General features: G+C 41.9%; 1 protein-coding gene across 1 annotated transcript in view; it reads left to right on the top strand.

Annotated features, from left to right (window-relative positions):
• The window catches only part of TRIM55 (tripartite motif containing 55), a 206,224-nt gene that overhangs the window by 138,143 nt on the left and 50,481 nt on the right, over nucleotides 1–17,600 (top strand). Inside the window, exons 5-9 of the mRNA XM_073583912.1 lie at nucleotides 8,685–8,918; nucleotides 14,438–14,460; nucleotides 14,547–14,671; nucleotides 15,567–15,569; nucleotides 16,258–16,466. Of these exons, the coding sequence (XP_073440013.1) occupies nucleotides 8,685–8,918; nucleotides 14,438–14,460; nucleotides 14,547–14,671; nucleotides 15,567–15,569; nucleotides 16,258–16,466 (594 nt within the window). The remainder of the gene's footprint in view (nucleotides 1–8,684; nucleotides 8,919–14,437; nucleotides 14,461–14,546; nucleotides 14,672–15,566; nucleotides 15,570–16,257; nucleotides 16,467–17,600) is intronic.

Below are 17,600 nucleotides of genomic sequence, written 5' to 3'. Positions count from 1 at the left end.
TGCGCGGCTTCAGGCTCTAAGTCATAATAAGCCTTTTGGGCCTCACCGGAAAGAAACGGGGCAATCAGGCCGGCCCATCGTGCCTTCGGCCATTTTTCTCGCACCGCCGTCCGTTCAAACGTGGTCAGGTATGCCTCGACGTCATCTTCGGTCGTCATTTTCTGCCAGTACCGACTCACGTGAATCACTCTCGACTCGGCTTCCAGGTTAACCTCTCCTGTAGGCTTGCCAAGCTCTGCGCCACCTGCTGGAGAAGCGAACGATCGGTAACTGTCATGTCCACCAACTCCTTCAGCTGGGCCATCATCACCCGATTAGCTTCTTGCTGGACGGCGGTGGACTGTACCAGCGCTTTCACCACGTCCTCCATGCTCATGCTTGCAACGTGATGCCCGCGTTCTCCACCACAATGTGATAAAACACTCCGGGATCGCCTTTGCTGGGGTCAAAGGTCACGTGCATTCAGCATGAAACTCAGGCGCAGAGCTGGGATTTGGATGTAACTGACCCTGGGTCAGGTTTATTAACGGTGAAAGCAATGCAAAAGGAAATAAAACATAAAACAAATCCTTGCCTGTCCGGCACTAACTAAACAATGGACAACCTAACTACCAACTGGCGGGCTTCTCCCGTCCAGCCAAACCACCGTTGCAGTGGGCACTGCTTCCACTCACGTGTGTCTCTCACACAGACAGGCTCTCTGTGTTCCCAGGCTGAGACACTCACACAACCACCTTGCATCCTTTTATCCACCTCCCATTATTCATTAGCAAGCAGGTGCGATACTGACCAGACTAGGCCACATAGGAAAGGAATCTGGGCGAGATATACCTTCCCTCATCCACTATTCCCACATGATTCTCACAATATGCTGTGGAAAATCCACGCCGATTTGCAGCGTTTTATTTTTCGCAGCATGTCAATTCTTTTTGTGGATCTGCAAAGTTTCTGCCCCCATTGACTTCCATTGAGTAAGTCAAATCCACAGCAAAACTACAGGTGTAAAAAGATTTGCGGTTTTGCTGAGGAGTTGCATGTGAAAAACGCTGCAGATAGGGAGGAGGAAAAGTGTGTGGGTGGAGACTATGTATGTTCAGAGAAGATGTGCTCGTCTATCTGCAGGTGTCTGTGTGTATCTATTTGTGTCTGCGGGGGTCTGCAGGTGTGTGCACGGCTGTGTGTGTGTGCGGGCGGGTCTTTGTGTAGGCAGGCATTGTCAGATGGGACTACTAGTCCCATCCGACTATGTCTGATGTCACGTAGAACAGTGCCAGCATTAGCAGATGATGGGATAGTAGTACCATCATCCGGCTACTGTGTTCAATAGTAAAAAAAAACACATATATAAATACAGTACATATACTCACGAAACAGTTAATCACTGACGCCCTCGATCACCTGCAACAAAAATAAATTAATAAATCAACAGTATACTCCCTGTGCCAATGTAATCCATTTAATAACGATTGTCCCACGACGATCTCCCATGCAGAGCTGTCACATCGGGTGATGTGACTGTTCTACAGGGCTCCGTTGATACAGTGACCGGAGGTTATCCGGTGTTATTCTCACACAGCAGTAGTGCTGTAAAGTGAGAGTATGAACTCAGATGAAGTACACTGCAGGAGTATTATGTCCGTTCAGTGTGTCATTGGAGGTCCTGTAGAGCAGTCACATCTCCCGATGAGACGGCTCTACACAGGAAATCGTCGTGGGACACTCGTTATTAAATGGGTTACATTGGAACAGGGAGTATTTGCGTTGGTTTATTATTTTATTTTTTTGCAGGAGAAAGAGGGCATTACAGGAATTAGGTATATAATAAATATGGGAAATGGTGTTGTGTTTTATTTCATTAAAACACTTTATTCTGGCTGTGTCTTTATTTAACATGTAACAACTATAGGATTAGTAATGGACAGGTGTCTTATTGACAACTCTCCATTATTAAGCCGTGGGCTTGATGTCACGTGACAATACAAAGGTGACATCAACCCCGCAACTATTACCCCACTTGCCACCACTACAGGGCAAGAGGGAAGAGAGAGGCTAAGTGATGCCCCATTTCTGGGGAGGCTGAAAGCTGATGTTTGTAGCCAGGGGGGGCCAATATCCATGGCCCCTTCCTAGGCTATTAAAATCAAACTGCAGCAGTCTGCATAGCCTTTTCTGGTTATTAATTATAGGGGAATCCCACATCATTTTTTGGGGGCTCCCCTATTTGAATAGCGAGTAAAGGCTAAATATACAACTCTGAGCTAATATTAATAGCCTGGGAAGATCCATGGGTATTACCCCTTTCCCAGGCTATAAACATCTGCTCCCAGTTGCTGGCTTTCCCTGTTCTGATTTTGAATTGCACGGGAGCCCACCAATTTTTTTTCCCCTTTTTTAAAAAAAAAAAAAAAAAAAATTAAACAGATATTGCGTTTAAGGCCAGGGTCACACTTGCAAGAAACCTGCATAAAACTTGCACCTCAATACCAAGCACTGCCGCCGGCACTCGGGACCGGAGTGTGCGGCTGCATGTATTTTTATGCAGCTGAACATTCCGGTCCGAGTGCCAGCGGCAGTGCCAGGTACTGAGGTGGGAGACTCATGCAAGTTTCTCGCAAGAATGACCCCGGGCCTAATGCAGACTTTGTGTGTGTATCTTTATGTACCATTTTATTATGTTCATTACTAAACATCGGGCTTGGTATTATCTATCTACCTATCTATCTATAGATATATCTATCTAGGTGTGTAAACGTTATATTTGAACATGGTATGTAATGATATTGTGGTCTTCAATCGAGTATGTAAAAGAAAAGGTTGGACAAAGAAATGACATCACAATTCTTTTTTTTAATTAATAATATATCTTTATCTTACAAAAATGCATGAAAATCTGCATCAAAAACGCATCAAAAACGCATCAAAATTCCACAGGCAAATCCGCAACATCTGCACATACCCTAACAAGGTGAGTTCAAATATTTGTGAAACCCATGTATGGACCGAGAGCCACAGACTAGTCATGGATCTCCAGGACTTATACTGATAGTTTATATTTGGGATAGGTCATCCATAATAGATCGGTGGGGGTTCAACACCATGCATCTCCACAGATAAGCTGCTTTCTGCTCTTTCTTCAGATGGATGTACACCATGTACTGATCCAGAACATCACAGTTCTATACTGGTTCTCAGGTTCTGCAGCTTGGTCATATTGAAGTGAATGTGAGTTTGACTGCAGTACACAAGAAAAACCACTACATAGTGACTAGCGCTGTGCTGTTCAACTGTATTCACTGTATATCCGGCCACAGCAAGAGCTGAAAACAGCATATCTGTGAATGTGCCAGGTGTCGGACTTGAGCAATTTTATGTTTGTGATCTATCGTAATTATTATGTATTCTGCCTGTGTGTCTGAACAGTATTATATTCCCTTGTGTGGTCTGCAGTGTGATAATTGTCTGCAGATTCCCTGCTTAGAAGAACTGGTGGCATCTGATCACCATTTGGTCATTGTAAGGCTATGTGCACACGGTGCTGATCCTCCCGCAGATTTTTCCGCACGGATTTTACTAAATCCGCAGGTCAAATGACCTGCATTTTTCCTGCGGATTTCTTCCTTTTTTTTGCGGTTTTACTGCCGTTTTTGTGCGGTTTTCCACCTGCGGATTTGTAGAATGGAGCAGGTGGAAAACTGCAGCAAAACCACACAAAAGAAGTGACATGCTGCTTTTTTTTCCGCACAAAAACCGCGCTGAAAAATCCGCAGCATGTGCACAGCGTTTTTTTTTTACATAGGCTATAATGGTACTGTACATCACCTGCAGTTCTGCTGCAGATCCGCAGCGGCAAATCCGCTGAGGATCCGCAGTAGAAGCCTCACCGTGTGTGGAGCTCCCCCAGGGGTCTCGCCAGGTCGGCCGGGTACTCGGAGCCGGGCCCGGTGGATATCAATGGGAGTTGTCACAGTAGCTGTTACCCGGTCCGTGGCCCTGGGCGTCCATTGTAAAAGGGGGAAATGTTGAGTGTGCGAATGCTGATTAAAGTTTATGAGTGAATGATTCGTGACGCCACCTGTGGTGTTTGGCAATGAAGATGTTAAGCCGACGCTGCAGACAGATCCTCTGGGACAGATGGTGCGGTGCAGCAATGATGGTAAGGACCTCCACAGCTAGGGCTGTAGTCCCAGGGCAGTGTAGGTGAAGAGATAGGGAGGAGACGTAGATGGTGCGGTGTCAGGCACAGCGATGTACTAGTGCTGAGTGTGTTTGCACAGGAATAAGTGGAGGACACCAGGGCATGTAGTTCTAAAGCTTTACTCACAGTCTGTTGAGCATACAGGTGCCCGCATCCATGCCGTGTCCTCCGGGTCAGGGGCCCAGCCAACCACCAGGCAAGATGAAGTACTCCGCCAACATAAGTGCCTTTTCTGAATGTCTCCCTTTTGTGCCTATAGTGAAGTACTCTCAGTACTGAGTTACACTGGAGTTCCTCCTGTCAGATGTTCCTATGAACTCTACTTGTACAGCAGACAACTGTAGCCTGCTTCGGGATTCCTTACTACCAAGTCCTGGCTCACTATCGTTGCTGTTGTGCCCCCAAGTCTTGTGTGGGAATAAAGTGGTGACAACTTCTATTCCGCCAGTGTCTGCTGCAGGACCATTAGTATCCATACAACCTCGGGGACCGGACCCCGGCCTTGCGCTGTGAACTTGGGAAGGGTTCTGCTCTAACCATCATCCTTAGTCCTCCTCTCCTTACGTTCCGTACTTATCCTTCCTTCTTATGGAGAGAGTCAGGCTTCCCATCAATGTCTCTTTCTTGTGCCAGCAGACCCAGGTCACTGAGGTTGGCTGCAGCACTTCCTTCATCCTTCCCACTCCGGGGATCTTCATTCTTCCACTCACTCTGTCAGACTGCCTGAGTCAGACTGACTAAATCCTAAACTCTTCCCGCTCTTTTAGTGCAGACTAAAATCCACCCGCCTCCCAGCACGCTTCGTGTTCCAAGCAGGGAGCCACCAAAGGGTGCTTTGCTAAACTACTATGTTGTGTGGGATGCAGGTGTTGGAGCATGGTCAGGAGTCTCCACCTTACCTGAATGGTGGGGTACCACACCTGAGGAGGAGGTGCAGTACCTCTGTGGCGACTGAACCCTCAGGGGCGCCACATGTGCACAGACCCTAAAACAGTATTATTGGTTCTATTGTTGATTGTAAGAGGGTAATATAAGTGTCACTGGGTTACTGCAACAGAGAGGAGCCAGAAGACCACAGTGTCTGATTGCTCCTACTCCTGCGCTGAAAAAAAGCACTTCACTTTCTTTTTAAATGGTGTTAATTTCTTTTGGAAGAACAGGGGTTAATTGGCCATGTAGGGAGTCTAAGCTCCCAGTTGAGCTCGGTTAACCACTCCCATCCCCTTAATAATCTGAGTCCTGATTGAAACGCATGTCAGAGCTAGCTCGTGCTGCATGGCTTGGAGGAGAGGTGATTGAGAAGGAATTTGGAGGAGTTATTTGTGACTGTTACATGGGTTTGTAACCGTGATAATTCCCTTCCTTCTTCTTACTTTGGTTTTTCCCCATCTTCCACTTCTCGGTGCACTCCTTTGTTATATGGGAGTGAATAATTGTATGCCTGGTATTTTCAGTTGCCCATGTTCGTGTGGCCTTGTTTGTTCGGTTGGTGTACTGTGGTGCACGGCAGCTCCCCTCTTCCCTGGGTGGGGAAAGAGAATAGAAGGAGGGCTGATCCAGAAGATAAGGCAAGGGTGGAGGCGCCGGCTTCTTCACCTTCAGAAGTATCCTGGGGAATAGGGCATGCTAGGGCGCTCCTTAGTGTTAGGGACAGAGAAAGAGCCCCAGGTCCTGGGTCACCCGACAGCTGAGTAGTGACAATAAGTTTGTCCTTGACCGTGAGATCAGGTAGTTCTAGGTTTCAAGTTTCATCCTTCTTCTTTTATTGATGGTGTATTACATGTTTAAGGGAGTCAAAAATCAGAGACTGATCAAATCACCCATTTCAGAAGAGTGTCATTCAAGTTGAAACATATTCTACATTGCATGGGGCTAAACAGGACTAGCTGGCCCAGGCACAAACATCAGTCTAGTGTTGAAGAATTCCAGTACATCAAAATTATTAAAAACTTTTTATATTCAGTACATACAGTTGAAACCAGAAGTTTACATACACACTATAAGTAGACACATGTCCATGTTTTTCTCAAAATCTGACATGAAATCAGAATAAACCTTTCCTGTTTTAGGTCAATTCGGATTACCATAATTATTAATATTTGCCAAATGCTAGAATAATGAGCAAGAGAGAATGTTTTAAGGCATTTTTAATACTTACTGCAAAGTCAAAAGTTTACATACATTTCATTAGTATTTGGTACCATTGCTATTAAACCGAATGACTTGAATCAAATGTTTGGGATATCCTTCCAAAAGCTTCTCACATTAGTTGGTCAGAATTTGGGCCCATTCCTCGTGGCAAAACTGGTGTAACTGATCCAGGTTTGTAGGCTGCCTTGCTCGCACCTGCCTTTTCAGTTTTGCCCATAAATTTTCAATAGGATTGAGATCAGGGCTTTGTGATGGATGGCAGCTCTAAAGCGTTGACATTGTTATCATGAAGTCATTTTTTACCATTTTGGCAGTATGCTTAAGGTCATTGTCCATTTGGAAGACCCATTTCTGCCCAAGCTTTAACGTCCTGGCTAATGTCTTAAGATGTTGCTTCAGTATTGCCACATTCTCTTCTTTTCTCATGATGCCATCTATTTTGTGAAGTGCACTAGTCCCTCGTGCAGCAAAACAACCCCACAACATGATGCTACCACCCCCGTGTTTCAAAGTTGGGATGGTGTTCTTAGGTTTCCAAGTAGTCAACACGTAGAAGCGCTGTTCTGTGCAAAACGGCCATTGTCAGCTTTTGCACACTCCTGTCCTCACTCTCCCGGCCATGATGTTTTAAACATTTGCCAATAAAGAGCGGAATTTTTCACAAGATCGGTGAGTGCTACCTACTTTCTCATACTGGAATACATATAAAAATATACATACCTATTGTAAGGATTGTACTCACTCAACTGCAGCAGGAGGAAAAACAGGAGGCGTGCTTCTAACCCCTTTGTGACCGGGCCAATTTTTTAAATTCTGACCAATGTCACTTTATGTGGTCATAACTCTGGAATGCTTCAACAAATCCCAGTGATTTTGATACTGTTTTTTCGTGGCACATTACAATTTATGGTAATAGTAAATTTAGATTGATATGTTTTGTATTTATTTATAAAAATATCAGAAACTTGACAAAAACGTAAAAAAATTGCAGTTTTCAAACTTTGAATGATTATCCCTTTAATCCAGATAGTCATACCACAGAAAAACATGAATAAATAACATTTCCCACATGTCTGCTTTACATCAGCACTATTTTTAAAACTGTCATTTATTTTGTTAGCCTTTTTTTGTAGCAGCAATTTTTCATTTTTTCAAGGAAATTTACAAAATATATTTTTTTGAGGGACCTATCCAGGTTTGAAGTGACTTTAGGGGTCCTATATATTGGAAAACCCCAAACGTGATACCATTTTATAAACAGCACCCCCTGACATATTGAAAACTGCCGTCAGGTAGTTTATTAACCCTTCAGGTGATTTTCAGGAATTAATGCAAAGTGGTATAGCCGGAATGAAAAAGTGTTTGTTTACCACCTAAATGTCGCTAACTTCTGAACTGACCACTATAGCCGGGAGACTCTAAGGCCGCTATTTGGCCATGAACTGCTATGGCAAACATCAGGATCACAGAATCATGATCTCAGTGTATCAATTAGATTAAAATGCAAGCCCCCACAATCTTTTAACCATTTATTTGATGTAGTCACTTTTGACAGCAGCAACTAAGGGGTTAAACAGATATGGACGGTGCCAACATAGATCATTTGTGATACAGCAAGTTGTCAGATATAGTGGACAGCCAACAGCTGCTGGATTGTCACCTTTATGGGGATGATATTCTCTTATATCTCAGGTCAGTATATATACATATTGGCGGTCTTGTTAAAAGAGTCCGTGTGGGTTTATTTGCTCCATAAACCCCAAAGCAACAACACAAGGTTTCCAGCCTTCACAGCAGGCAAAAGCAACACAAACAGTCCTTAGCTGGGCTTTGTTCCCTCATGCCCTGTAAGCACACAGGCTAGGTCAATGTCTAGCTAAAACACAGCCTCCATTATGTAGGCTGTAGCCACAACCCCAGGTGAGGTATGGATCACATGGGCTGGACACATGGTCATGACCTTACTGCAGGTCCTGTAACATCTGCAGGTCCTGAAGGAAAACAGAAGTACAGTCAGCACCCTAACCCAGAGGTGAGGTAATATGGGTAGCCAGACCCTCCCATCTCTCATAGCTACCCACAACCCGGACCCAGGTGCATAAATAAATTACATATTAGTGCTCATGTGCACTACAGACAAAATACTCCGGGTTGCATCACAGGGAACATCCATCCCTGTGATATATACCTCCCATTAACCACGCGACCACCAGTCATACCACAATATGCACATACACATACACATTTTCTCATACATTTTTATTTTCTCATTTAACTGAGCGGCTTCTATGCAGTACACGATGCAACATTTTAGTTATCATTCCCCTCTGTCTTTTAGGAAAACTGCCGAAGACAAAAAGAACAGCTTTGTGAGAAATTTGATTTTCTATATGCACTTCTTGAAGAAAGGAAAGGTGAACTGACTCAGATTATCACTAGAGACCAAGAGAAGAAACTTGAATATGTCAAGTCTTTAATGAAAAAGTATTCAGATCATATGGAAACAGTTGCGAAACTGGTAGAATCAGGAATTCAGTTCATGGATGAGCCTGAAATGGCGATGTTCCTTCAGGTGAGTGTATAGGAATGCATGTCATTAACATTATGCCTCAGATATGGTTACATAAACCTTTGGCTATTGTAGAGCCCCGTGACTAGTGGGTTCTGGGTTGCTCAATCCCACTTAACTTCAAAGTTGCTTACATTATGTTTCATTGTGCTTTTAGCACTTGTACATTTATATAGATTAGATTGTATCACCTTTTGGCCATACTTTTTTGTTAAAAATCTTCGTTATAAAAATAATATGAACCCAGATTGGCACTCTGGTATGATCCCCAAAATCGCTGTAATCAGGAGAGGTATCTGATACCAAGTGTTCAACTTACAATGCATTTCATGATGCTATTAAAAAGGCCCAAATGAGGGACACCCCAAGACCCACAGAGTGTGCGGATAAGCTATTTGAAAATTGGTATTCTAAACCATACAACCTATAAAAAAGAAAGGAACATTCGATCTTGATAATCGGCCAGTGTATATGCATCTTTAGTATTCAATTGCGCAAAAAGATTTTACTGTCCACTGGGGTACTGGAGTACAATTGCACAATAATTTTGCTACATTTTGAAAAGTCTCAAATGATGAACTAGCCCACACCCACTTTATATAGCAAACATAAAAAATAGTGTACAAATGGAGGAAACCCCATAAGCAATTTGGATAACACATACAATGTCATTGATTTGACATAAAAAAATAATTGATATTCAACTTTCTGCATCAAAACAGAATCCTTACATGGTGAAAGATTTTAATCTGATGGGACTGCCGATCTGTGAATTAAGTCATATGTTTAAAAATTGCGTGTCACGTAACTGTTTGCTAGTGTTACTTGCTAGCTTCGCAACACTTCAGGCAGCTATATACTGTATATCATGTAGAAAAAAAGGATCGGCATCAGCCCTTTCCTCATAAAATGGCCATTTTAGAGAGTCATTCTATATCAGTTTACAGGTATCAAAATTGTGAAAAAGAACAAGTCTCATTTATAAAGCCATTTTCAAGTTTGTGCAGCTGAAATCTCCTGTCAACAATGCATAAACTTAAACTCAGTTTGTAACTTCTGTTGGCAGCGGGTTATTCTCCGTACTGTCCAGCCGTTCGACAGTATATACAGTGTATATATATATACTGTGTATATATATATATATATAAATATATATATATATATATATATATACAGGGGCTGACATACTGCCGGTGCAGCCGGCGCAACTGCACTGGCGCCCGAAGGTGGAGGGGGGCCCCTGCAGGCAGAAAGATTTATTGTCCCTGGATGTTCCTACTGGTACACATATCGGTTGGTATGTGGACCTTGCCACTGATGGCATTGCACAGTGCTTGCCTTATTTATTCCACAAAGTGTATGCAGGACAGTGATGGCATACTTATAAAAAGGTGTAGCGGCTGGGAATAACATATTGCGGGACAACAACTTCAGTTTTTTTAAATTTTTTTCATCAAAAAAGCAGAAAACATTGCTGCATGACTTGGGGCTTAGGCTGCTTGGCTGATTTGCAAAGGGGTGAGGTAGAAGCTGAATGACCATGGTCCTTAGGTGTCAGCTGTGCACTTTCTGCAGTGAACCGAGTGGAAGCTAATGTGAAGGAACTGGAGGCACTCTCAGCCATTCATTCGAACACCTTTTCAGAATCTTGTGGCTTCACCATTTGTGCAGTGGTACTCAGAGCCCTACAAAATGATGCAGAACGTCCTGTCCTGTTTAGCATTGTATACACTTTCCTTGCATGGTTCAGTTGCCGGTACAACTCGCCTTTGATTTCTCCATCTGAATTCATATGCTGACCAATAGCTAAGATCACGTTCTCTGAGTTACTTTGGTCAAGGTTAGAGAAGAAACTTCTGTCATTAGTCATATGACTAGTGGTCCCAGAGTCTATCCACCATGCATGCTTTGATGTACTTGCATTAACAGTAAACACAGCTTCAGTACTTAAATTGTCATATTCTTTAGTAATGGCCCTGATAACCCTTTGATGATAATTTTGCATTTTCAGCTGATTCATTCTAGCTTTCCAGACTCTGAAGTCAGCCTTTATGTGCCTGATTTCTTGTAGACAAAAACTCACATGTTTCCTTCAAATTACTTTTATTTTTGGGGAGATATTGGGCTTTTAAAGTTATTCTGCTTTGGATACCTCACTGCTGCTTAGACATTTTGTCTTTCACTTATACTTCTCTACAAGCTTTCCCCTGACTACTCAAAAGTAAGATCATCAACTGGGTGCGCATCTAGTGCAGTTTCAAGTGTGTCATATCTTTCTGCCAGACTGCTTAGTAGTTGTAGTGCAGCAAAAATGGAAATTGTTTAGATCTTTCCCAATGCCGCGCAAGTGCTGCTCAATTTTGACAGTATTTATGTAACCCTGCATAATCTTTTCCCTTATTAAACTTAGACTGATACAACTTTCTCATAAAATATAGCTTATTCCTGAGATTTATCCTTTCATGTACTTTCTGCAGCTGTTCGCACATTTCTTTTGCAGTTTCACATCTGGTCATCATCTATACTAAGGGAGATAGTGCTTTGTGCTTTTTAATCCTTCTCTACCCAATATTTGCTTCCACTATTGTTCTCTCTCCTCTGGCCTGTTCTCTATGTTTTTGGGTTTCTATGCTTGTAACCTGTTGGCAGCGGATTATTCTTTGTACTGTCCAGCCTTTCAACAGTATGTGTATATATTTATTCAGGAACAAAGATAACGTTCTTATAGCTTTGGATCTTAGCATCTTGTCTGTCAGTTTCCAAAGTGAAAGTCAAATGTGCTCCAGCTACACACACACACCGTGAACAGGAACTTCCTGAATTGTTTTTTTTTTTTAACAGTGTATTATTGGCAGTATAACACTATTGCTGGATACAGAAACTCATGCACTATTAAACAGTGGTAAATAGAAGTTGCTGCAATATATTCAATAATATGCATTATTCCAATAACTTCACATTACTGGAATCTGTCACTTCCCCAATTTTTTTTTACCTGATAATCTGCAGATAAATAGCATGTGAATCATTTCTGGCAAGGTTTCTGGAGCAGCAGCTGCAGGGAGAAAATTAAGTTATTTTCTCCCTGCAGCTGCTTGCTTCCAGTAATTGGAGCGATGCAGGGAGCAGTTACAGTCACCGCTTACTACACAATGAGCTCACCTGTAATCTCATTGATTGGCAGTCTGTGCTGCGCACAAGCTGCACACACACTGCACACTCATGATGGACAGCATACAGGTTCTGCATAAATGCTGCCCACACATGCGACAGAGACAGTTGTCAATCAATGTGCCGGGAAGTGTTATCAGTTCACTCATTGTGTAGTGAGCAGTGACTGAAACAGCCAGCAAGCAGCTGCAGGGAGAAAAATAATTCACCTTCACCCTGTAACTGCTGCTCCAGTAAACCTGCCAGAAATTACTTAAATAATAATAACTGTAGATTAACCCTATATCTGCAAGTAAATAGTATTTTTGGAGGTGATAGATTCCCTTTCAACTATTGGAGTTCTGCTTCTTCTGTTTTGGCTCGATTGGAGACCATGAAACCAAATCGTTGTTGTAAGGGATTGCAAACACTTCCTGAGTTTTATTTTCACCAGAGCTTCAACTTCCTTTCATATTTTTTGACATGCAGAATACCAAATGCCCCTCCATACAGCAGTCAGGATTAATCTAATACATAAAGCTCAATGTGGATGTGTGTGTATGTATGTGTGTGTGTATGTCCGGGATTGGCATCCACACCGTCGCAGCTACAGCCACAAAATTTGGCACAGTCACACGTCTGGACCCCGAGAGCGTCATAGGCTATGTTGTGAGGCAAAATTTTAACCCCGCGCGTTCCAATTCACCAAACAATTTTGCCCCTATCTACATAATGGGTAAAAAGTGTATGTATTGGCATCTGCACCGTCGTAGCTACAGCCACAAAATTTTGCACAGTCAAACGTCTGGACCCCGAGAACGTCATAGGCTATGTTGTGAGGTGAAATTTCAACCCCGAATGTTCCAATTCACCAAACAATTTTGCCCCTATCTACATAATGGTGAAAAAGTGAAAGGAAAAGTGTTGGCGGCAAACTAGCAGCTGCCAGATGTGAACAAGGGGGACTGAAAGAATGAGAGCGATGACACCAAAGAGTATATACCGTACAGTTGCTAAGGTGGGGCCCTGACATGAGATACTCACTGCACATGGGGATATGAACACACACACAAAATGCGCCACACACTACCACGTGCTTCAACACATATACCACCCTTAGCACACATTTCACCACACATACACCAACCTCGCCACATAAAAGTCGAAACACAAAAGTCGCCACTCAAAACTCGCCACGCTGTCCCAGAGCTGTTTAAAAGATGAAAAATGAGCTGTGATTGGTTGCTATCAGCAACAGTTTTCTTTGCAGACAGTTGTGGTAACTGAGGCCTATTATTCTTATCATTTCTATGGTGTTATCGTCCTTCTGTAAAGCTGGAAATAACACAATTTATTACCGTGCCATCACAGACCACCCTCTGACTCAGACTGCAGGGGGAACCCAGTATCACACAGGATAGGATTAGATACACGGCTCAGCAGTCAGTATCACACAGGATAGGATTAGATACACAGCTCAGCAGTCAGTATCACACAGGATAGGATTAGATACATAGCTCAGCAGACAGTATCACACAGGATAGGATTAGATACACAGCTCAGCAGACAGTATCACACAGGATAGGATTAGATACGCAGCTCAGCACACAGTATCACACAGAATAGTATTAGATACACGACTCAGCAGAAGGTATCACACAGGATAGGATTAGATACACAGCTCAGCAGACAGTATCACACAGAATAGTATTAGATACACGGCTCAGCAGACAGTATCACACAGAATAGTATTAGATACACGGCTCAGCAGACAGTATCACACAGAATAGGATTAGATACACGGTTCAGCAGTCAGTATCACACAGGATAGGATTAGATGCACGGTTTTTATGTGTACTATAATCATTATAATTTGTTATAACTAACCACAGTTGGTTACTATGCCCAGGCAACGCCGGGCTCTTCAGCTAGTACAAGATAAAATAACTCACCTTGTTATGGAGGTTACGTAAGAACACACTAACAACAGTCGCTTTGGTACATGTAGTGTTCCTTCTATCCAAGCTTATGGCTACAGGCAGCCTATAAGAGGACGCAGATCATTTTGATACTGAGCCTATTTCTCTGGACATCAGATGGAGACGTGCGCTCTCGTAGGTGTTATCCGCAGCTGTTTATCCACCTGCTGCAATGAAGCTAGGAGCTATCTGGTAGCAGCTACAGCACCAAGTAGGCCACGATGTAACATAAAACCGAACACTTGCATAACATATAGTATCAGTGCTCTTCTCCAGCCAATTATTTTGAGTGCAATATTCTGAAGAAGATCATTAACTTTTTTTATTACCAACACAAAAATCATTATTTGAATCCCAGTATAATGCTATAATGTTTCCCTTTTTAATCCACAGAATTCTAAAGGTTTACTACAAAAGTAAGTAGCCACAATTATAATTCGGAAACATGCCTATTGTTTTGTATTAGCCTATTCCTCTTGACACACAATGTTAAATGTTTTAGGATTACAGAAGCATCTAGAGGATTCCAAATGGAAAAAATTGAGCCGGGATATGATAATATGAGTCACCTGACAGTGGACCTCAACCGAGAAGAAAGAATAATTAGGGAAATTGACTTTTATAGGGGTATGTACTTTTTTTTCTATTCCAATTTCATATTTAGATTTAATAGAGGAGTGATTCATCAGAGTTGGTCAAAAAAATTATAGTGTAAAGAAATCATTTATATCTATTACCTATTTTGACTTTCTTTACATTACGGTTGTGGCTTTCAATTTAAAAGGGAATCTGTTACAAGGAATTTGCTTTGTAATCTGAGAGCACTTTAATGTAGGAGCAGATACCCTGTTTCCAGTTATGTGTCACTTACTGGGCTGTGTTTTGCTGTTTCAATATAATCTAAAGGACTAGGTGCCTTGTGCTTCCTAGTCCCACCATGTCCCCAACACTGATTAGTTTCTCTCTTTCACTGTACACTATACACAGAAAACTGTGGTGCAGAGGGTTTATACAAAGATGAGCAACTGAGCAGTACTAGATCTGCAACAGAGAAAACTGATTCTATCATATCTGCTGCACCCAATAAACTAAGTTATACATCAGTGGAATCAGGGTCTCTGTCCCTAACTAATGCTGCTGTCAGATTACAAAGCCAAAACCTGCTGATGGATTAGCTTTAGCACAGTTATAGCAGCCATGATGGATGCCAACAAATACTGATGGACCTCACTAACTTTACATGAGGTCAGTTAGGTTTCCATTGGTGTTTTGCTTTTTATTTGCGTCAATAATATCTACACTTTTATTACATTTATAAGAAGATACATCTGAAAGGTCACAGCTTCTTATACTTTTAACTTATCCGAGTAACACCTGCTTTTTGATGTTCTAAATAAAATGTAGGTCCATTCGTGAATACCAATAGTACTTGTGAAATATAAAATATTTTTAATAAATGTCACTCATTTTCTTCTTACCTATTTTCAGTTTATTTTAACTCTTGGTAGTACAGTGGGTACAGAAAGTATTCAGACCCCTTTAAATTTTTCACTCTTTGTTTCAATGCAGCCATTTGGCAAATTCAAAAAAGTTCATTTTTTTTTCTCATTAATGTACACTCTGCACCCCATCTTGACTGAAAAAAACAGAAATGTAGAAATTGTTGCAAATTTAATAAAAAAGAAAAACTGAAATATCAAAAGGTCATAAGTATTCAGACCCTTTGCTCCGTATTGAGTAGCAGCACCCTTTTGAGCTAGTACAGCCATGGGTCTTCTTGGGAATGATGTCACAAGTTTTTCACACCTGGATCCTCTGCCACACTTCCTTGAAGATTCTCTCCAGTTCTGTCAGGTTGGATGGTGAGCGTTGCGGACGGTCATTTTCAGGTCTCTCCAGAGATGCCCAATTGGGTTTAGGTCAGGGCTCTGGCTGGGCCAGTCAAGAATGGTCACAGAGTTGTTCTTAAGCCACTCCTTTGATATTTTAGCGGTGTGCTTAGGGTCATTCTCTTGTTGGAAGGTGAACCTTCGGCCAAATCTGAGGCCCAGAGCTCTCTGGAAGAGGTTTTCATCCAGGATATCTCTGTACTTGGCCGCATTCATGTTTCCTTTAATTGCAACCAGTCGTGATATGATTGATAGTTTATTTAGCTTTATTAATAAGAAGACAACTTAAATAACACAAGTTTATATTTTCTTCTTTTTTTAAAGGTGAAGAGGAGGAAGAAGAATTGGCAGAGGAGGAAGACTCCGAGGAAGCTCATACAGAGTCTTCAGGTGAAGAAGAAACCTCGGATAAAAAAGTGACCCAAAAACCTGCCCCTGCACTGGAGACCACAGCTAAAGTTACAAGCCAAAACGAAGAACATACCACATCTCAGGAAGCAGAACAGCCAACTCCAAGTTCCCCCGCCCCACAAGTAATATAGACATAACACAAACTAATATTGCACCTGTCTGTGACACTTGTGTTACTAATTAGCATATTGTTAATCCCAATGAAGATGACCTTGCAGAGGATAATAATTTTGCTTAAGTCTGGAGTTAAAGAACAATATATTCAGTGATTTAGGCCACATACAGTATAGTGGAGTATTTGACCATGGCAGTTTTAATAAATAACCATAAAAAAACAGATTAACATTTTTAACAATCATCCTGACATCCACTAAAGTTGGTCACAATACATCTCAGTTATTGCGGTAAATGTAATCCAGTTATTGTGTAACCAATCAAGACTGTTTTTCCCTATCATCACATCATGTGCCAAATCGTAGTTGGAGGGAATCTGATAACTTTATGTTTATGAGATTATGTGGACTATGTTAAATGGGCTGTCCACTAGTATGATAACTCCTACGTTAATACTGTATTCCATCTTGTATAAAATTACCCTATACTCACCTTCCACACCAGCTTCGTCCCAGGGATGTTGGGCCCACATCCAGCAAGGCTCACGTGACATTGTTATGCCACGAGAGCCCTGCAGCCAATAAGCAGCCACTATTTGGCTGCTGTGGTCTCAATTTCTTCAGACAGACCTCGGACATTTAGGGGAGGTGTGAGTACTGTAGCCTATTAGCAGCCACTGATTGGCTTCAGGGTTCACGTGGCTTAAAAATGCTAGAACCTTGGGAGACTCGGGGCCAACATTGCTGCACTGGTATGAAAGGTGAGTATGAGATGTTTTTATTTTATAAGGAGGATATAGTATTTTAGAAAGGGTTATCTGAGTAGTGGACAGTCTGTTCAAGATTATGTCAAGGAACTGCAGCAATGTAGAAACAATCCCCAGCACATGTAAAGAACTGATGCAACATTTATTGTAATGTATTGTCTGTATAAATGAGGAAAAGCAAATTTGACTTAATATTATATATGCTCAATCCAGTAAGAGCTAATTTACCAAGACCTTGCTTAAAGTGTAACTGCGACTTTTTTAAAACTTTATATAGAGTACTGTGAACTTTTCCACATTTTTTCACTTTACACCCACAAATTTCAATAGGATTTTATGTGATTTACCAACACAAAATAGCAAGTATTTCTGCAGT

The sequence above is a fragment of the Dendrobates tinctorius genome, unplaced genomic scaffold, assembly GCF_039654945.1.
Source record: "Dendrobates tinctorius isolate UK_male_01 unplaced genomic scaffold, ASM3965494v1 ptg000082l, whole genome shotgun sequence".
NCBI lineage: Eukaryota > Metazoa > Chordata > Amphibia > Anura > Dendrobatidae > Dendrobates > Dendrobates tinctorius.
This window is presented reverse-complemented; position numbering and strand designations above follow the sequence as displayed.